Below are 18,383 nucleotides of genomic sequence, written 5' to 3' on the forward strand. Positions count from 1 at the left end.
TAAACAACAAAGTGATGCCAACAATGGAGCAGAATTATATAAGGGACGAAACTGCTGAAGTCTTGGTTCAAAATATCATTTTATGAGATTGAGGGTAATAGGAGTGTTCTGCAAAACAGGAAAACCCGAACAAAAGACCAGAAAAAACCTCTGGGGTCTATGAAAAGGCCTGAAAATTTCATTTATCTCTTCTGGGTAGGGCCCCTCATCATTCCTCACTCTTCTTTCAGGGAAGGTCAACCCAGTTGTTATTGTCAGTCTCTCTTGTTTCATCTCACCCCATTTCACCATGGACCAAATTGCAAATGAGATGTGGATAATGTTCTAGCTTAGAAAGAACTTTTTAAAATGCAATCATATTCCCTATCTCAACACCAGATGCCACTGGAACAACAGCAAAAAAAAAACAAAACAAAACAAAAAAGAGAATGGTGTCAGAGGAATAAACAGTCAGGACAGAGGAGGCAGGAATAATTAAACTCTTAAGCTCAGGAACACCACAGCAAAAAATAATCAGTGAACCTCGACAGTGCAACAACAGTGTACATTTGGTATTAGCTCCTTGGAAAAGATTCAGTTCTCCAGAAGTGCAAAGACCCAGGTTCCATCTCCTCTTGTCCAAGGGTAAATACACTCTATTAATTTCTGTGAGATTACTTCAGATTTTCACTGCTGCAAACTGGAGAAACATCTGTCTCGTTTTTAACACCACCCCTCTAAGGAAAAACTGTTCAAAGCCTCCCTCCAGTTGAACTCAAACTTCACAGGTCCCAACAGGTGATGAAAACTGTTCAGGGCAATTTTTCTTCCCTTTATATTAATTCCCAAAGCAGGCAACATTTAGAGAGGCTGAAAGCACAAGCTCATACCTTACATGAACGTGTAACTGAGGTCATGGCTTGGCCAAGAATGAAGGAAGGATATGTTTATTATGTTTGGTTTTTTCCTTGAGATCTCATGAAAATACAGTCCTTGAAAGGTACTTTATTGCTCAGAAATCTTATCTGAGGTCTTTATATAAAATAGGGCTGAAATGGGAAATTCCACCTTATATGTTGTCAACCTTCAAAAGAAATAAAAAAAAAGGCAGAACTGAAAAAAGTTCTCTCCTCTTCTCCCATCTTATGTTTTCTCTCAGTTTAACTCAGGAGTTGGCACAAAAACCCCATATAAATCTCAAGCAAATTATTCATCATGTCTTTCATCAACATCATTAGCTCCCCTAGTCAGTCTGGGCAAGCAGCTGCTGTTTTAATCAAGCAAAACATATTAAAAGAGGTTTCAAATCACTTCACAAAGGGGACAAAAACTATTTATCATTTCATTTTCCATCTCCATCAGAGTGCAATGCACTCACAAACAACAGAACCTGGGCCAGAACCTGGAGGCAGTGCTGCAGTGTGGGATCAGACCTAAGAAGATTCCAGGTCCAGATGATTCTCCCGGTAGTTGGGGCAAAAAGACTGCAAGGAGCTAAATAACAGCTTCCTACCTGCTGAGATCTAGGAGACCTCCAACTTCCATACGCAAATGTTATAATAAAAACCTATAACACCTACGTAACTCTAATTGCTAAGAAATCACTGATACATCTATCTGACAAACCATCTCCTCCCCAGCCAATCATTACAAGTTTGGGGACAGTAGTATAGTCTAATGCAGGTCTAAGGTACCAAAAAAACCACACAGTTCCCCAAATTTCAGCTGCTTTTCACCTGAAAATACAAAGGCAAGGAGCTGTTGGATTTTGCCTTCTGGGAAACATTGCACGTGTATATTTCAGATAGATGAAGTAAAACACATTCAGTCAATTTGTGCATATTTTATGCAAAAAGCAAGTTGTTCACTGGACAGCAAAGAATGAAAATAGTAAATGAAAAAGTGTTATTTAAGTTAAAGTCTCCTGAGCATGAAGTCGGCTCTAATCTCTGTTAAGGCTGGAGAGGTTTTCTCCATCTGCTGCTGCTTTTACCCAGGATAAAGAAATACCTGGGAAAGGCCGGAACAAGCCATGGATTGTGTATTTCATGAATGCTGGAAAAAAATGTGGGATGAGCCATGGGGAAGCAAGGACAGGAACAGAGGCAGGACCACTAGTACTGGAATATACCTAGAGAGAAATGACTCCATACAACTGTGTTGTTATTTTATGCTTAGATAGCCTCTAGCACAGTAATTTCTCCTGCACCTCCAGCTCATGCATGTGGAAGCACCAGAAAACTAATTACAGTTTAAGGTTACTGTCCTTTGTGTAAGTCTTTTGGGCTTCAGAGGATCTGCTCTAATCTCTTGGGTTTCATTTTTCTCCCACTGTTCTCATCTCAGTTTTCTTAGTGCCCAGATGTTGTAAAGACTACAAATGGCTGTAATCCAACTTCTATTTTGTTGTTGTTGTTGGGATTTTTTTCTTCCAGACAGTAGATTGGGCATCTCATCTTCCTCTGCTTTACTGTATAACCTTTTGGAAAATTTAAGGTCGCCTTCCTCCCACATTCTTTTCCAGCATTTATGAAATACACAATCCATATTTGAAATGTGCTTTGAAACCTGTACTTAAATATTATTTCATTAAATACTACAAAAGACCACAAATTATTTCAGATGGACAGATCATTTCAGTGGGAGAGCAGCAAGTGTCAAATTACTGAAGCAGTCCTTTTCTCACTTTTGTCTATTTTGTAGGCAGACAGAAAGTATTTGGGAAGATTCATTTGACTTTCTGGCTCCCACTGAATTATTCATTGTTTGCAAGACAAGTAGGTAATTCACCTTGCACACACTTCTCAAGTGCAGTGCTAATAAGAAAACCATGCTGAGTTGATTTTTCTGACAAACAACATTCTCATGTAAATAGCTGTCCTTAAAGAAATACATCCTCTCTCTATGCAAAAATGTTCAGTATTCTACAGTGAATGGCAGGACACCAATAGATATTAAATCGATTCAGACTCCTAAAAGCAATGTTCTTTTTCATATCTTTCCATCTCAATCTGGAACTTGCATTTCTTTCATACATTTAAACTTTCTTCCAAACCTTGCTGGCACATGAAAGTGAAAATACTTCATCATTAAAATCCAAATTCTGAGATAGCATATGGCAACTCTGAAATGAAACAAAAAAAAAAAAAAATTTCTCCCTATGGGAAGTTGCTTGCTCCATACAAAGTTTTCATCCTTAGGGATAACAACCCAAACCCAATCATTTACGTCCCCTTTTCCACGTTTTTCACCAGCTACCTCCCAGGAACTGAAAAAAAAAGTACCAGTTGTATCTCGTCTTCTCAAGTCAAGTGGTGGGCTTTTCAGTTTGCAGTGAATTATAGACCATGAGTAAAGCACTTTCTCCTTTGAGGGACTGCACCACTCAGCTTGCATCATCTCCTCAGAATGGGAAAGTCTGCTCTGACTGGATCAAATCTCAGCCTCCTTAGATGTTTTCAGAAAAGGCAGAGTGAGCTGAGTTCCCCTGGATTTGTCTGTGAGAAGTTCTAGTCCCTCACAGTGGCACTGCTGCCTCTAAGTTGGTTCTTAGCCATTCAGAACCAATTAAGAAGACAAGTGAAGTAAGCAGCGAGCTGCCCAGGAGAAGGCTGGCTGGAGGAGTCCTGGCTGATCATCAGATGCTTCTTTTGGAGGTTGCCTTCCACTAGCTATTCTTCCTTGAAACATGCATGAAACATACTTTTCACATTCTAGAAACTGGACTCAGACAGACAGAAGCCTGGGATTAGGATTTTCATTTGGAAAGAATAATGAAACTGAAGAAAACAGTCCAAAATGACCATGAAACAAAATCTGGAAGGTTCCAACCAGAAAGTCTGAAACAAAATGAAACTTTTTTTTTTTTACTAAATAAAATAATTTGGTGTTATGAATTTTTTTTTCCTGATGAAGTATTTCAAATATGAAAATGTAGATTCTACTTCCTTGTGACTCACCATCAAAAATATGAGTTGAAGTCTTAAAGATATTTTTTCTTTGGGAAAACAGTAATTATAGTTAGTTGGCTGTCAAATGGAAAAATTTTTGTAAGTTTTTCTTATGACATGCCCTGCACAACTTGGGGAAAGGCCCTTGAAAACGGTGAGATGTGTACATGGCTAGAGCTGGAAACAGGGAAATAAGTTTAACATGGATATTTCCCTTTCTGTTTTCAGAAAATAAACAGTCCAATAGCAATCAAGGGAATTATTCCAAGAAAAGCTCATGTTCCAAAGAAATAAAACATATTCCAATTAATGTCTTCCCAGAGAGCATTCCAGTTGAGAAGTGAAAATAGAGCAAGCACTGCATAATTATATTAGTATATCCTGGTCTAAGATATCCAGCATTTTTGTCCAAATTCTACCAGTGATACTTGCTGGCCCAAGAGAGCAGGTCCAGGAGATAAGTGAAGGTTTTACAACACAAGTTCAGCTTGTTTTGAGTTGGAAAAAAAGAGCAGCTAAAATGGTGCTTACAAGGTTTATAGGAAGTATCTCATTTTTTTAAGTCACTGTGGAGTCACTGACTACACAGTGGTTTTTCCAAAGCATGAAGTAGCTACAGCCAACAGCTCCTCAAAGTCCTTGTTTTGCTGGGAGAAAATGCCTCCAGATATAATAGCCCTGACTTTGGTAGAACTGCAGGGAGGACGAAAGCAATCCAAAAGCTCTGCAGGGCAAGGCTGGCTGAGCGCCAGGGAAGCAACAGCCAAACACAGACGATGGGCTCTGCACTGAGTTTATCATATTTGCTGGATGACAAAGCCAAGTTAGATAGGAACAAATGTAATCAATCCCTCAGCCTCAGACTCCAAGACAAAACACAGGGCATCTCCTCACCCCGGTGGCTTATTTTATTTTTCAGGTTCTTGATGCAGACACATCTAACGTTATCTGTACCTCCTTCAAAGAAAAGGAATAGGGGTGTGAAGAGCTGGCAAGGAAGAAGTGAACCAGGTGTTAATGCTGACCGTAGCACTGCAGTGTTACATAACCTAGAGCCTGGCAGTAATCAGCTCAGTGACATTGCTGTGAGACCAGAAGCATAACAATAATAATTAGATCTGGCAATTCTGGCTCTGCTGTGAAGACTTTATGTCTGCAAAGCTCATGGATCCCTTACCACATGTTCCTCTGTATGGAAGTATAACGCTCAGAATCAAGTAAGATAAAGACCATGAAGACAGACAATTTACACTGATGACATACTAAATCTGTACCTATAATAAGGGTGTACTTCTTTTCAGCACTCAAGAGAGTAGGAAGCTTGCAATGTAAAACACAAAGCTGTATCTTCACAGAAATGTAGTCACTCAGATATCACTCCTTATAAGCAAAATTGCAATATTTAACAGAGTCCATTTATAATGGTAGGGAATTGATACTTTACAGATAATTAGGGAAAATATGTACCATAGAGATGTTTAATATTTCTTAGTCTTTCCATGGTGTTTTGTTTTTCTCTCCCTCAGTATGGAAGTTCCCAAGGCCAAGAAGCATTTATTCAACTTCACCAACCCATGACATACATATTAGCATTTTAATTATTATTGGCTATTTTGAGCTTTTATTGGCTGAAAAAGCAGTAGTTCAACGCAGCATCAAATAACTACTGCAGCAAACTACTACTAAAATAATTTACATCTAAACCTTTCATTTATTTCCATTGTATCTCCAAATACTGCAATCAACTTTCAGTGACCTTTGTAAAACCCCTTTTTGTATTCATAGAGCATGTTATGCATACAAACAGTAAAGTAGGTTAAATGGCATGAGTGGAAGCACTACATAATACATTTATTGTGTGATACAGTACCATATGCCATTGAAGAGATTCTTTTGACTTAAGTCTCTTAGGAGAAAGGGGGTGGGGTTTTCAAAGTCACAGCCCTGTGACACAAGCCCTGGTACACCATGCTTAGATACCCCAAAAAACTACACCAAAAAATATTCTAGTCTTATGTTATTATTGATTTAACTGCACACCCTCAGTTGCACCACATTTTATTTACTGTCATATATATTAAATGCTTCTGGTCATATAAGTGTACACAAAAGAAACCCCATCAACTGTTTTAGTATTTGATTTTAACATTGATTTTCTGACATCAATTAAGAGTAGAAATAAACTTACAATTTTGCTTCATTCTGTACCTATCACCTCACAGTCTGGGTACCATATACTAACAGATACAATATTTTACTAATTCTATAATCTTCCCAAGTTGTATGTTAATGTATTTAAAATCTTTTGAAAGGCAGTTTTTCAGCCTCTGCATTTTTTATTAGGTTTAGAGATATGCCCAAAAGAAAACAGAGCCCAAAATGTCTGGTTGCATTGTTCCTGAGGAAGATTTCTTAGCATACAATTTACTTGGACAGGAGAAAAGGAAGTACAGCTGAATAGACACACTTCCTAAACTGGAAGTGAAGCCAACCTTGAAGACAGAGTTGCACACGGCAGTCTGAATTCTATCACAGCTCTAATGTTGGTAACCTGGTAATTTTTGAACCCCCACATATTTTGCACTCGTCAAGCACCAACAGTATGCCTATGGATTCCTGGATCCAGCGAATGCTGGGATACTCACAACCTTCAGTGACTGCTAGCTCAGCATATCAATGCACTGCATTTCTTTTTCAAAACCAAACCAAACTTGTCCTAAACCAAAGCAAAATTCTGCATCACAGTGGGTTCCATTTAATGCAAAGCCACTGGCTCAGTGTGTCCATTCTTCTCTACATCCTACTAAAAAGACCTTAAATCATACAGCCTCGCCACTGCCACTGCTTGTAATATTTAACACACCTCTCTGAAGATCCTAGGCTGGAAACTGCACAGACAAATAACAAAAGCAAGGCCTGCTCTACAAAACAGAGATTCTGCATCAGGCAGGAAACAAGAGGGAAACAGGAAAAGGCAGAGGGAGACAGAGGAGCAACACTGCAGTCAGGAGACAAGACATCAACAATAAAGCAGAAACCTGACTAATGCAAATTCAGCAAATTACAGGCAGCAGAAGAGAAGCTGGATGTAGCCAGCTATCACAACAGGTTTTTGTAAAAGTACTGAACTTCCTCATGGTTACAAGCAGTTTTGAGAAATAAAGCTCCTTCTATTGCCTCACCCCAAGTACCTTGTTCAGCAATACGAAAATGATGCAATACATGACACGAAGCAGCTTCAAGGGGTCACTTGAACCATCCCAGAGCCACAAAGAGAAATTAGCCACATCCAGCTCAGCCATGGTCACTGTCTAACCTTGTCTTAAAGCCACCAACTACCCAGACTCCCCAGATCCTGGTGGCACCAAGACTACAGTACATCACTGATTTTATTTTTGGAAAATTCTACATTAATCTGCACAGTGCTGCCTTTGCCCACCAGTCTATTACCCTAGAGTACATTCATTTATATTTTCTTTAATAGAAACACTTCTAGCTTACCCTGTAATCTCAGTTATAGAGTATTTTCATAAAAGACACTCTATGTTTGAGTTTGATGTAATTTTGATAGTCTGTTACTTTATTGTGTGCAGCTAATGGTGCTTTTTCATAGAACACAGACAGAAAAGATTTTCAACATTCTTTAATGTTGATGTTGATCAATTGGGCTCTTTTCTCTGTCTTTCTAGTTACAAATACAGATCAGTTAAGATTAGTTTTTACATTGTGCTGGACATAATTTTCTCCAGTAGCAAACTGTTTGAAATATTCCATACTCAATGGTGTCGCGATATTTCACTTTATAATTGTATTGCACATCACAAATAAAATATACATATGCAGTCCAAAGATGAGGCAGCGATGCCACACAAAATCTGAGGAATTTAAACTTAGAAACTGTGAAATTCTTCAGCACATGCTCAACACCCTCACACTGCAGTGGACTTCCCTATCATTCTAAGTGATAGCTTAAGTATCTGAATAACTCTAGGCCTCATAATTTTTTATTATCAGAGAGTCCTTTTTCTGAAGACAGAAACTGATCATATAATAATCATGATATCTGAATTAAAGAGCAGCTAGGTGTTTACAGCTGGAATGCCCACTGGTCAACTACACAAAACAGAGCTGGACAGGGCTTTCCATGAGCAGTTAAATCCAGCAACCCTTGCTGGGCAGGAAGAGAGTCTACAAAGGCCAGGGATAACAAAAATAGGACTCCCTAAGCTTCAATTTTCAACAGGCAATCACAGGGATTTCAGCAATCACTGTCTGCAGTGACAACAACCATGCTATGTACCTAGTACAGTCACAAACCAAACTTGACGCCTCACTGAATTTCTGATACATTTCTTTTGACACTATCACAGAAGCAATTTAATGACCTAAAGACTAGCTTATCCCCTGCATTCTGCAGGCAGAGGAGTACCCCCTTACTTATACAAGCATTGCAAGAAGGGCAGAGTAGTGGGAAAACCTTTTTCCTCACTTCACAGACACTTCAATCTCCTCTTTGCAGCCCTGATGATTTCTTGTTTGGAATGACACCGTTCATGCACCATATGCAGCATATTTCCTGCAATTACTTATCTGTGCCCTGCTGCCTGTATGACCCTTTTTCTTTCCATGTCTGAAGAGCAGGTTGAATGCCACCTTCTCAAAAACTGACTCTGTGTCTGAGTTGTTTGGGTTTTTGATTTTTTTAACACTGTGCTGTAATCTCTGCTGCTTCTTCCTTCTTGTGTTCTTAGGTAATAAACCCATATATTTCAATAATTCCATAACCACCCATCAACATGTGCAGAGGGTCCAATTATCATAAAAGAAACATGCCCATTTAAGCATTAAATTTTCTCAGCAATAAGACACAAGATCAATTACCAGATGACATACAGGTGACTCAAGTTCCCTCAAAAGAATTGTCTTTTTTTCTTACAATGCTGGCCAGCTGGCTTCATTATTAATCAGAAACACAGAATCTTTGAAAACAGCCCTGAGCTGTGTGGGAAAGCAAAATAAATACAGTACAAGATGGTTATCAACCTGAAAAAGGTAACAGTACCAGAAGAGGCACCCTCTGAACAGGTACATACTCTTGGAAACCCTTCCTCAAACACACTGGATAAAGCATAAGACAACTTATATCAGAAATGATAACCCAGGGATCCATTCATGGAAGTCACTGCCTGTTTTCTGCATAACATGCTTCATTTCATCAGCATGGCTGAGACAAAACTTTCTTCAGTACTTGTGTGCAGCACAGCCTCAATGAATAGTGTGTAGGTTTGAGGGTAGTTTGGGGTTTTTTTCAGCATTGGAAAGAAGACATTTCCTCCCATGAGTTTTCCTTGGCTGTTCAATATTTATTACAGATACTTAAGCAGAGCTTTTACTACCTAATGTTCCATTTCATATCAAAAAGATAACACTGATGCAGGTGTAATGCTGCCCTGTAGTCTCATAAAATTATGGCAGCTCCAAACTTCTCCCGAACATAATCCTACCAGAATGCCAGCCCTATGACAACAGATATCAGAGCAAAATGCTAAATAGATTTTACTGGGAAGTCTGTCAGCCTCTACCATCTGCAGCATGTATTTACATAAAAGAGACAAAAACATGAAGGGCTTTTTGTCCTGCCATTCTGCCATCTCTCTGTCGTAACACACACCACCCTCCCTGCACGGCAGAGAACTGGATGGTGAACCTAAAACCTCCATCTAAGATTTGAGAGGGGATAGCAAGTCTTGGGCATTACATTAATTTATGTCATGTTTAGCTCCACAGAAGTTAAAAAATTTATATGAATCTAGGATCACTGCTGTGGTGAACTACACAAACAGTGCAGTTTTTTCCCTCCACCCACAATATCAACAGCAGGATTACGACAGGGAACTGGTCAAGTGATGGCCCTTTCTTCTCCTGCTGCCCCTTTGCTTTCAGGAGCAAACCAGCCTTCTTCTCAGATGGAGGAAGCATCTTGGGATACCTTCCAATCTCTTATTTTTTTTTTACCAGGGAATCTGGTCAGTAATCTGAGAAATCAAGATGTGATGATGGGGCATGAAGCAGGAAGAAAAATGCCAAAAATTGCCATTTAAAAAACCCCGAATTGTTAATTGCTCTTACTGCTTTGCTGGAGGGACAGAATGTTATTTGCCTCCAGTAACGGAAAGCTGGAGAAACAAGTTACACCTCCACAGCAAATACAAAGGTCTGAACAAGGGAAAGCTCCAATGGCTCCTAGTGCTTGTATCCCCAGAGCACTGCACTCCACACTGGCTGGAGAACTACAGAGAACTGAGGAAAACTCGGTTTTCCTGATTTTATCAGGAAGATTTTAATTGCTGCAAAGGGGAAGATCTGTGCTGACACCTAAGGGAGCAAGACAAAAAGCTCCACCTTTAGCCCAACTCAAACCTGTCACTAATGTGCTGGAAAAGGCCCTGATGATTGACTTACATTGTGCTGCCATTGCTAAGGGCTGCTGTGCTGCTGCTTCCCAAGCTGCCACCCATCCCTCTTTCTCCCTGTTAAAGGGGAAACATGGATAAAATATTAAGCTCTGGCAGCACTGGACAGCCCCTGCCTGGCGGGGAGATAGAGGGCAGTTGTGCATTCACAGGTTGCAAGGGTCCCTCACAAATAAGCTGTGAGACTGATCCCGGAGCCTTTGGGGTCTGATCCGGTTGGCTCTGGACCCCTGGCCCCTCTCAACCTCACAAGGACACAAGTAAAATAGAGGGGGGCTCTTTCTCCTTGGGACAACCATCCCACCATTATGGAATTCCTCTAGGGGCTCCAGGAGAGGTGAAAAGAGTTCCACTGTGTGATGGTGGCAGGTTTTAAACCCAGGGGAAGGGGGGCAGAGGAGAGGAGCCACAGCCAACGGGACACAAGTGATGGCAGGGGCAAGAGGAAGAGTAACCTGGGGAGAGACCACCACCACCACAGGGGCTTTGGGGGAGAGGGGAAAAACAGAACAAATCATGTGATACAAACATAATACTCAGTGCAAAATACCAAACCCAGTGCAAGACAACAATAAGCCAGTCACATTAAGGGGGCACATAAAGGATCTCAGGCGAGAAAGGTGATGAAAGATTTTTATTTGTTCAACTAAAAGCATAAATCCTCTGCATTTACAACCCTCTTCTCTTTGTCCTATGAAACAAGCAGTTTGGGAGTACTGCTAACCATGGGCACCTGGTTAACTACTCCTGAAAGAAGCTCTGCATCCACCCTCCTCAGATTCCTGGATCAGCACAGCCAAGTCTCCCTTTCTAATCCCTTTCTGAAATGTAACAACTGCCATCGCTGGGATGTTTCTTTCCAAAGAAATCATCACCTAAGTGCCAAACTCACTTGCAGTGGAAGATGTTCATTTAACCTTTCCTCCCTCCATACATACATATTTATTCTCCCAATAGCAACACAGATCCACTAGCATAGAGATATCAGTAATGGGACTCAGCTCTTCTCTGTATATTACAGCTTCTTCCCTGAGCAGGATTAATCTTGGCAGCTGTCTGACAAAAGAGACTGTGTGGGAGGAAAATGGTTTTATCTAAAACTTGGAAAAAACCAAAATAATCTTTGAGAGAAAAAATTATGTTTCAACCCTTCTCCTTCAGTGGAAGAATATTTACTAACAGAAAATAACCACCAAAAACAAAAGTACAGAAGTATTGATCAAAAAGGTAACAAAATCACCATGAATTTTTCCTTTCCTTTTATTTATGTGGCCACTTTTTAAAACGTTTACATAATAATACAACTGAGACCACAGTTGTATTTATAATATAGGAGACTAGAAGGTAAGTCAGCTTTGAAAATGACAGTGAAACTGTACTGGGTTTGAACAGCCTGGTTTTGGTAGCAGTGGGGCTGCAGGGGTGGAGTACTGCACAGCAGCAGCTGTGCATGAGATGGACTCAGGCTGGAAGTTTGTGGAGAACTGTCTCCTGTGTGAGAGCCCCCACAGCGGTGTAGGGAAACAACTCCTCCCTGAGCAACCAAAGAAACCAGGTGATGGATCATAACCCCATTCCCTGTCTCCTTGCACTGCTGGAGTAGGAGGCAGAGCTGGAAAGGAGGGAGGGGTGGGGGGAAGGTGTTCTTAAGGGTTCATAATCCTACTCTGATTTGGTTAGAGTAATAAATTCAATTCATATCTCTAGCCTGTATTGCCCATGATGTTTGATGAGTGATCTCTCTCAGTCCATATCTCAACACATGAACCCTTCATTATATTTTCTATTCCCTGTCCTGCTGGGAAGGGGAGTAACAGAGTGAATTGGCATGCACCTGGCACCCAGCCAGCACCAGCCCACTACAGAAGCAAATCCCATGGTTTTGTTTTCCTTTAGCTGTGGTGGAGCAGGGAGGACTCCCATTTCCCATCCTGCCTCTACTGCACTAACAAACAAGGCACTATGAAGTATCTTTGTATCTCTGACTCACCTTTCCAGGGCAATCACATTGATAAAACATACCACAGGCCCTCACTATTAAGAGCAAAGTTTGCTCTTACAGAAGCTGTTATCCCCCCTTATTCACAGGGAAGACTCTCTAAAGGTGCCCTTGCTCTGAGGCTGTGTTGTGACCCACACTTAGGAAGTACAGATTGATGTCAGTGTGGGTACCTTGTTTCCAGTCTCTCCAACCAGAACATGCTCCTCAATGTCCCACTCAGCTCATGGACTCCTCCACTCCCAGATCACTCAACTTTCTCCCTGACTCTGGGCTTTTGTTCCAGCCTGTCCCACTTATTCTCTCTTCACATTCACACTGATGCCTGGTCCCATATTATTCTGGCTCCTCAGAGCTTTATTCCACCCAGGGGCCGTATCCTTGCTGCCACCTCCTCCAGGCTGTCTGCATCCATGGGTCATGGCAAGGGCTACTTTCCTGTCTGCAGCTCCAGGGAAAAGTACAGCAGTCCCTTCCATGAAGTCTTACAAGATCAGAAAAGCCTAATGGCTGACCTTTTGGTCTGAGACGAAAAGGTTTCTGCTAAAGGAATAAACAGATAAAGGCACACAAAAATGCAATTTCACATGGAGAATGCTGGAGTAGCTGCTGCTATGTCTTAGCTCATTTAGAACTCCAGTTTAAAAATGTAAAAATGGTAGAGGGAATCCCTCCCCTCCCTGCAATTCATTTGGCACCAAAGGTATATAAGCTAAAATAACAAAATAGAAGTGCACCTGGAAACCACAGAAATTTGTAACTGATGCACAAGAGTCAAAGCAAACCTCTCCTGCAAGGTTCTCCATACCTCAGATAATGTAATGTAAATAACAAAACAGCCTCCATTTGAAGCAGTTTAGTTCACTATGGAATTTGCCACCTTGACAGCAAGGATCCCTGACAGAACAGTAGCGACATCAAAAGCCACGGTGCCTCATGCACCTGCACTTTCTTCTTGAACAGTACAATAGGACAACACACTATGTGACAATGCTAAATGTACCTTCATCCACTGCCAGGACTGCTCCAGGCTTCAGCAATATGAATCCATTAAATAATGTCAAAACCATTGTATTTGAGATGGTTCTTCAAAACAAAGATTAGTTCTTGCTGGATTTCTAGAAATTTATTAACATTCCATTCCCACTCCCTTGACTGCAGTGATGTTATCACATAATTGCTGTAATGTTTTTAGCATAGCTCCAAATTATTTTGGTTCAAACATAGAGTAAATTTTACACAACAAAGCATTTTGGAGCATTTTAGAAGACATGCAGATCATGGAAATGATGCAGTAACCTGTTTGCATAGTGCTGTGATATCTGTCTTAGACTACTGAAAAGCTGACATGGATCCTCAAGGGATTTCCTTGATTAAAAAACATTAATTAATTGAGTGAACATCTGTGCTGTTTTCCAGCTAGTAACTAAAATTAGCTGGGCATTGTAACCTCCTTAAAAGTGAAAAGTATACAGAATAAGTGCTGCCCACTTTCTCACATTTGGGTAGGGCCAAGCAACTTTTTGCAGCAGCATTTACTGTAACGGATCCTGAGAGATTTTTATAGCCTTGTGGTGGAAATTTTCTTCCTGACTAGCCTGAAAACAAGAACATTTTATTCTTGGCTTCACACACTAACATATTAACCATGACAGTGCTGACATTTGTTGCTAAGTAAAATTGATCGTAAATGGTCTAGAAAGCTGCCATTACATTTAGAAATTACTTTTAGAGTTTGAAATTAAGTACTGTCAACACAACTCATGTTTCCATTTATACACAAATTTGACAGGAATTTTTATGGCTTCACATAGAAAAGAAGAAGGGAGATAAGACTAATTATTTTAATTGCTCTCAAACTGTATTACATAAAGCAACTGACCTATATGGTATCATAAGAGCTCAAGGACTATTCAACAGGACAGGCTAGATGAGAAAATGTCATGTTACACATGGAGATGAGACGTTGCTTCATCCCCCTTCCATTTTCCAGTGCAAACCACGAAGTCAGAATTCACCCAGGCGCATCCTTTTCCTCACATGGGAGATAGTGTCAGTTATTTAAACACAGCTTCCCTGAAATCAAAGGAGGGAGCCACTGGTAGGCAGGAGCACAATGAGGTGGAGATTATCAGAAAAAATGAGATTTCACTGCAAGTGACAGAAGCCCACTGTGAGTACGGAAACTGCAAGCATCAGATGACTCCAAAAAAGACCATCTCTGAACGAGAAGGTAGATTCACTTAAGCTGCTCTTAATAGCAGTGCAGACACTTAGTCTAGAGGAATCAATGCAAGAGCCAGTCTGGAATTAGTACAGGAGTGCTCAGATTTGTAATGTTAGGCTGCAGTGAGAATTGGTGGTTTCATACAAATATCACAGGTATTTGTAAAATTTTCAGAGACTTACAGAAATCTTTATTTCCAAAGAGCATATGGAATGACTCTGCACAGTGAATGTACCCAGACACCACTTTTAAATGTTCTGACTTAATTGTGTGTTTTTTCTCTTAAATTTTCTCATGTATTTTTTCATAAATGACTTTACAAGATTGGGTGGTTCAGAGACAGGAAATATCTCAGGACATTTGCTTTAGTATCCACTAATTGTAGATTTTCCACAGTGATTTCCTTTCTGACCCCTGCTTAGTAAACAAAATAATGGAAGCCTGTGAATTTCTGTTCAAGGCAGGTTGAACATGTCTCTGCCTCATAACCCCTCACCTGTATCTGGTTTCTCCATGGAGAAGAGGACCAGGAAGAGACCCCAGAGCACCCAACTATCAGCATCTTGGGACAGAGCAATGGGGCAGGCAGCATCTGGAACCTGTGTGGTTCCCTCACATGGCTCTCAACTACAGAAGTGACCAGCTATGGGCACCCTAGCTGGACCTGGGCCTGGAATCACTTGAAATTTCTGCAGAAGCAGGAAAATTAATCTGGGAATTCATCAGACCTTGCTTGCTCTGGTGTCACAACAACAATTATGGTCTTATTTAATCTATTTTCCTCTTCTTCCTACTCAAGTGTTTCATTGTCACAGGTGTTCCAATAACACAAATCTGGCAATCACATTCTGTCTGGAATAAAATTGTTTCCCCCTCTTCACAGCGCAGTGAACTGAAATCTTAATGAAGGATTAAAAAATAATCTATTTGCTGTCATGATATCATTCCTTAGGCTGACCTACTTTCTTTGGGCAGTAAATATAATTTTTGTGCTACCTGGTCCAACTTCAGCCCAGTATTAAACTGGTGCAAAAACTCTGCATATAAGGAAAAAGAATTTGTCAGTGCCAGCTCATAGCTTTCCACAAAAGGGGCCTTTTTCTCCTGTCTGGGAGGTTTATACTCTGAAAACTGAGCACAGCATTTGTAGACTGCAATCAAGAGCCTCTAAAAGAACTACTCAAGTTTGACAGCTTACACTCTCCTAGTAACTGGTGTTTATACTGTTCCTGAGAAGGAAGGAATCTATGCTGGTTGCTGAGAAAGTGCCACCATTCACACCACAAGGTATTCAGAGCTGAATAACCCATGGGTAGCAGGATTCATGGAGGGGACAGCCAGGAGATGTACCTCAGATGGCTTCTCCCCACATTACAGAGTGCACAGAGATGTCCTGGAGACTATGGCATCACTGAGTCTTACTGGAGAGAGGACACATCTCAGAGAATGTATGTCTACTTCTAACGGTAAAGTAAAAATAAATGCTGAGACTATTTTGGAAGTGTGTGCATACAGAAGCCACCAAGCTTGAAACAAGCACTGGGGAAAAAACCCCATAATCATATCCACAGATTTGATCATCACCTGATTGCATAAAAAATGGTCTGTGCCACAAAGAAAACATGACAGTGCACATAATGATGAAACACTTACCCTGGAGTCCTTTTCCAGACGAAGCTTGTGTTGAAGGCTGCGTCTTCTCCTGGCTTTAGCAAGACCATTGTGATAAAAAAAGTATCCAGATTCTAAAAAAGGGAGCTGAGGAAGAAGAGAGGAGAAAAAAAATAATGGAGTTATTGGCTGTTAATAAGGATGACAAGAAAACTTCTACCTGTGAAGGGATTTAGGAATCTACAACAAGACTTGTGAAGAGTTATACCAAAGAGCCCAAATCACTCCTGAGAATGCCACTTTTAAGTTATTTTTGAGAAGGGCATCCAGCAGCATTGAAGTTGTTCGATACAGTTTTACAGTGCATAACTTCACTTGGATGCACTTGGTACTCTTTCCACCTTAGATTTAAGGTCAACAATGCCAATATTTCTGACAGTTTTAGCTAGCTGAAGCAAAGAAGTTCCCTGAACTGTGATTTTTTTTCCTTTTTCTTAGATCTGTTCAAGCCTGCTCTGGACTGAACACCGAGAAGAGCACCAGCAGCTCCACCTGAGGCCCCTTGGCCGAGCCTGGGCCACGGCATTTCCAGCACCAGAGAAACTGATCAGAAACTAAGTGAGACGAGCTGCAACCCGGGGAGGGGACTGTTCTGAGTTTGGGGAATTTTTAGAGCAGTGAGAAGTTTTATTGTTTAATATTGTTTAGGTTCTATTGTTTAATAAACAAGTTTCTTTCCACTTTTTCTCCAAGGAGATATTTTCTCCCGAACCGGTTGGAAGGGGAAGAGCAATTAACTCTGCTTTTGTAGAGAAGCCCCTTTAAGAGTTATCTCCCAAACTTGCCCTAAACCAGGACAGTACCCCAAATCACAAGAGGAAGTATTTCCTATTTCCTGAAAAGCCAAAATAAAAGAACAAAATTAATTACGAAAGATTTGAAACTCCAGAGAGCATCTCTCACCACGAGAGCCTTACATAAATGCTTTGCTGAGCTGTTGTAACATACCCAAACTGACACCATAAGATGGAAGGCAGAAAGCAAAGAGATTTCCACTTTCAGAAAAATACAATACTTGGAGTTTCTTCTGAGCACCCCGAAATGGAACGTACAAAACATATTAAAGAAACAGACAGCTCAGTGTTCAGGTGGGAACAGTGTTCTGCACCTTGAACGTCCAAGACATTTAAGGAGCAAGCAAACACCTCTGAGGGGCTTCCCATTATTAAATGCATTTCTCTCCTCAGGACTGTCAGAGAGCAACTGGAAGGCTCATAGACATTTAGCTTTTCGAAGGCTAAAAGACAGTGTTAGGAGAACATCATCCCACTTCCAGCACTTAATTAGGAAGCTCCACTTGAATCTCAAATGATCAGTTCTTTCCCCATTTGAACTTAATAGGGACATTCCAGTTGAACATTTAAATCTAAGCAACTAACTGCACATTTTTAAACTAAGTTAGTCCTTGTAAAAGTTGAAAAAAATGGTTGAGAAGTTACACATTAATGCTATGAATACTTCAACTTCAAAGGTTTGACTACCCTGCATGTAAAATACCTATTTAAAAGAGATATTCTAGAACAGCTATGACAGCCTGTTCCTCTCCTTTTTATTATCTGTACTTCATGATAACATAAACACCTTAGCAGGAGTTCAAAGTTCTTTACTGAAATACCACGGCTGATGTCTAGATGGAAAAAATGTTGAGAGAACCTGGGCTGAATACAGGTAGCAGCATCATGCTGCCATAAAACAGCTTCTGTTCTTGTATACACATATATACAGTGCATAAATATAAATTACCTTCTATGAAATTACCTCCTGTTTCAGTCAGTCTATCAGTATATCTGGTACACTTCCACAAACATAGTTTATACATGGAAAGCAGTGTGGAAATAGAAGATAGTGAATTCTGAAAGTTTAAAATCCAGTCATTCCAAAAATGAGTATGCAAGTTTGGGTTTTCTTTTTGTACAAAGTACTTCTTTATGTTAATTGAAACATTTATTATCAATGAAATGAAAGCATTTAATTTTCATGTTAAAATTTCATTCTGTATGATATATAAGCATGAAGTAACTTTGAACAAAAAACAAAGCATTCTGTTCTGAAAAAAAGACCTCTTTTAAAGTGTTTCTAAAAGG

At 40.3% G+C, this 18,383-nt stretch overlaps 1 protein-coding gene across 1 annotated transcript in view; it reads right to left on the minus strand.

Annotated features, from left to right (window-relative positions):
• Positions 1–18,383, minus strand: part of PCSK2 (proprotein convertase subtilisin/kexin type 2) — a 98,801-nt gene that overhangs the window by 64,121 nt on the left and 16,297 nt on the right. Inside the window, exon 2 of the mRNA XM_041404409.1 lies at positions 16,282–16,386. Coding sequence (XP_041260343.1) covers positions 16,282–16,386 — 105 coding nt within the window. The remainder of the gene's footprint in view (positions 1–16,281; positions 16,387–18,383) is intronic.

This window comes from Onychostruthus taczanowskii, unplaced genomic scaffold (genome assembly GCF_017590055.1).
Source record: "Onychostruthus taczanowskii isolate IOZ18803 unplaced genomic scaffold, ASM1759005v1 scaffold21, whole genome shotgun sequence".
NCBI lineage: Eukaryota > Metazoa > Chordata > Aves > Passeriformes > Passeridae > Onychostruthus > Onychostruthus taczanowskii.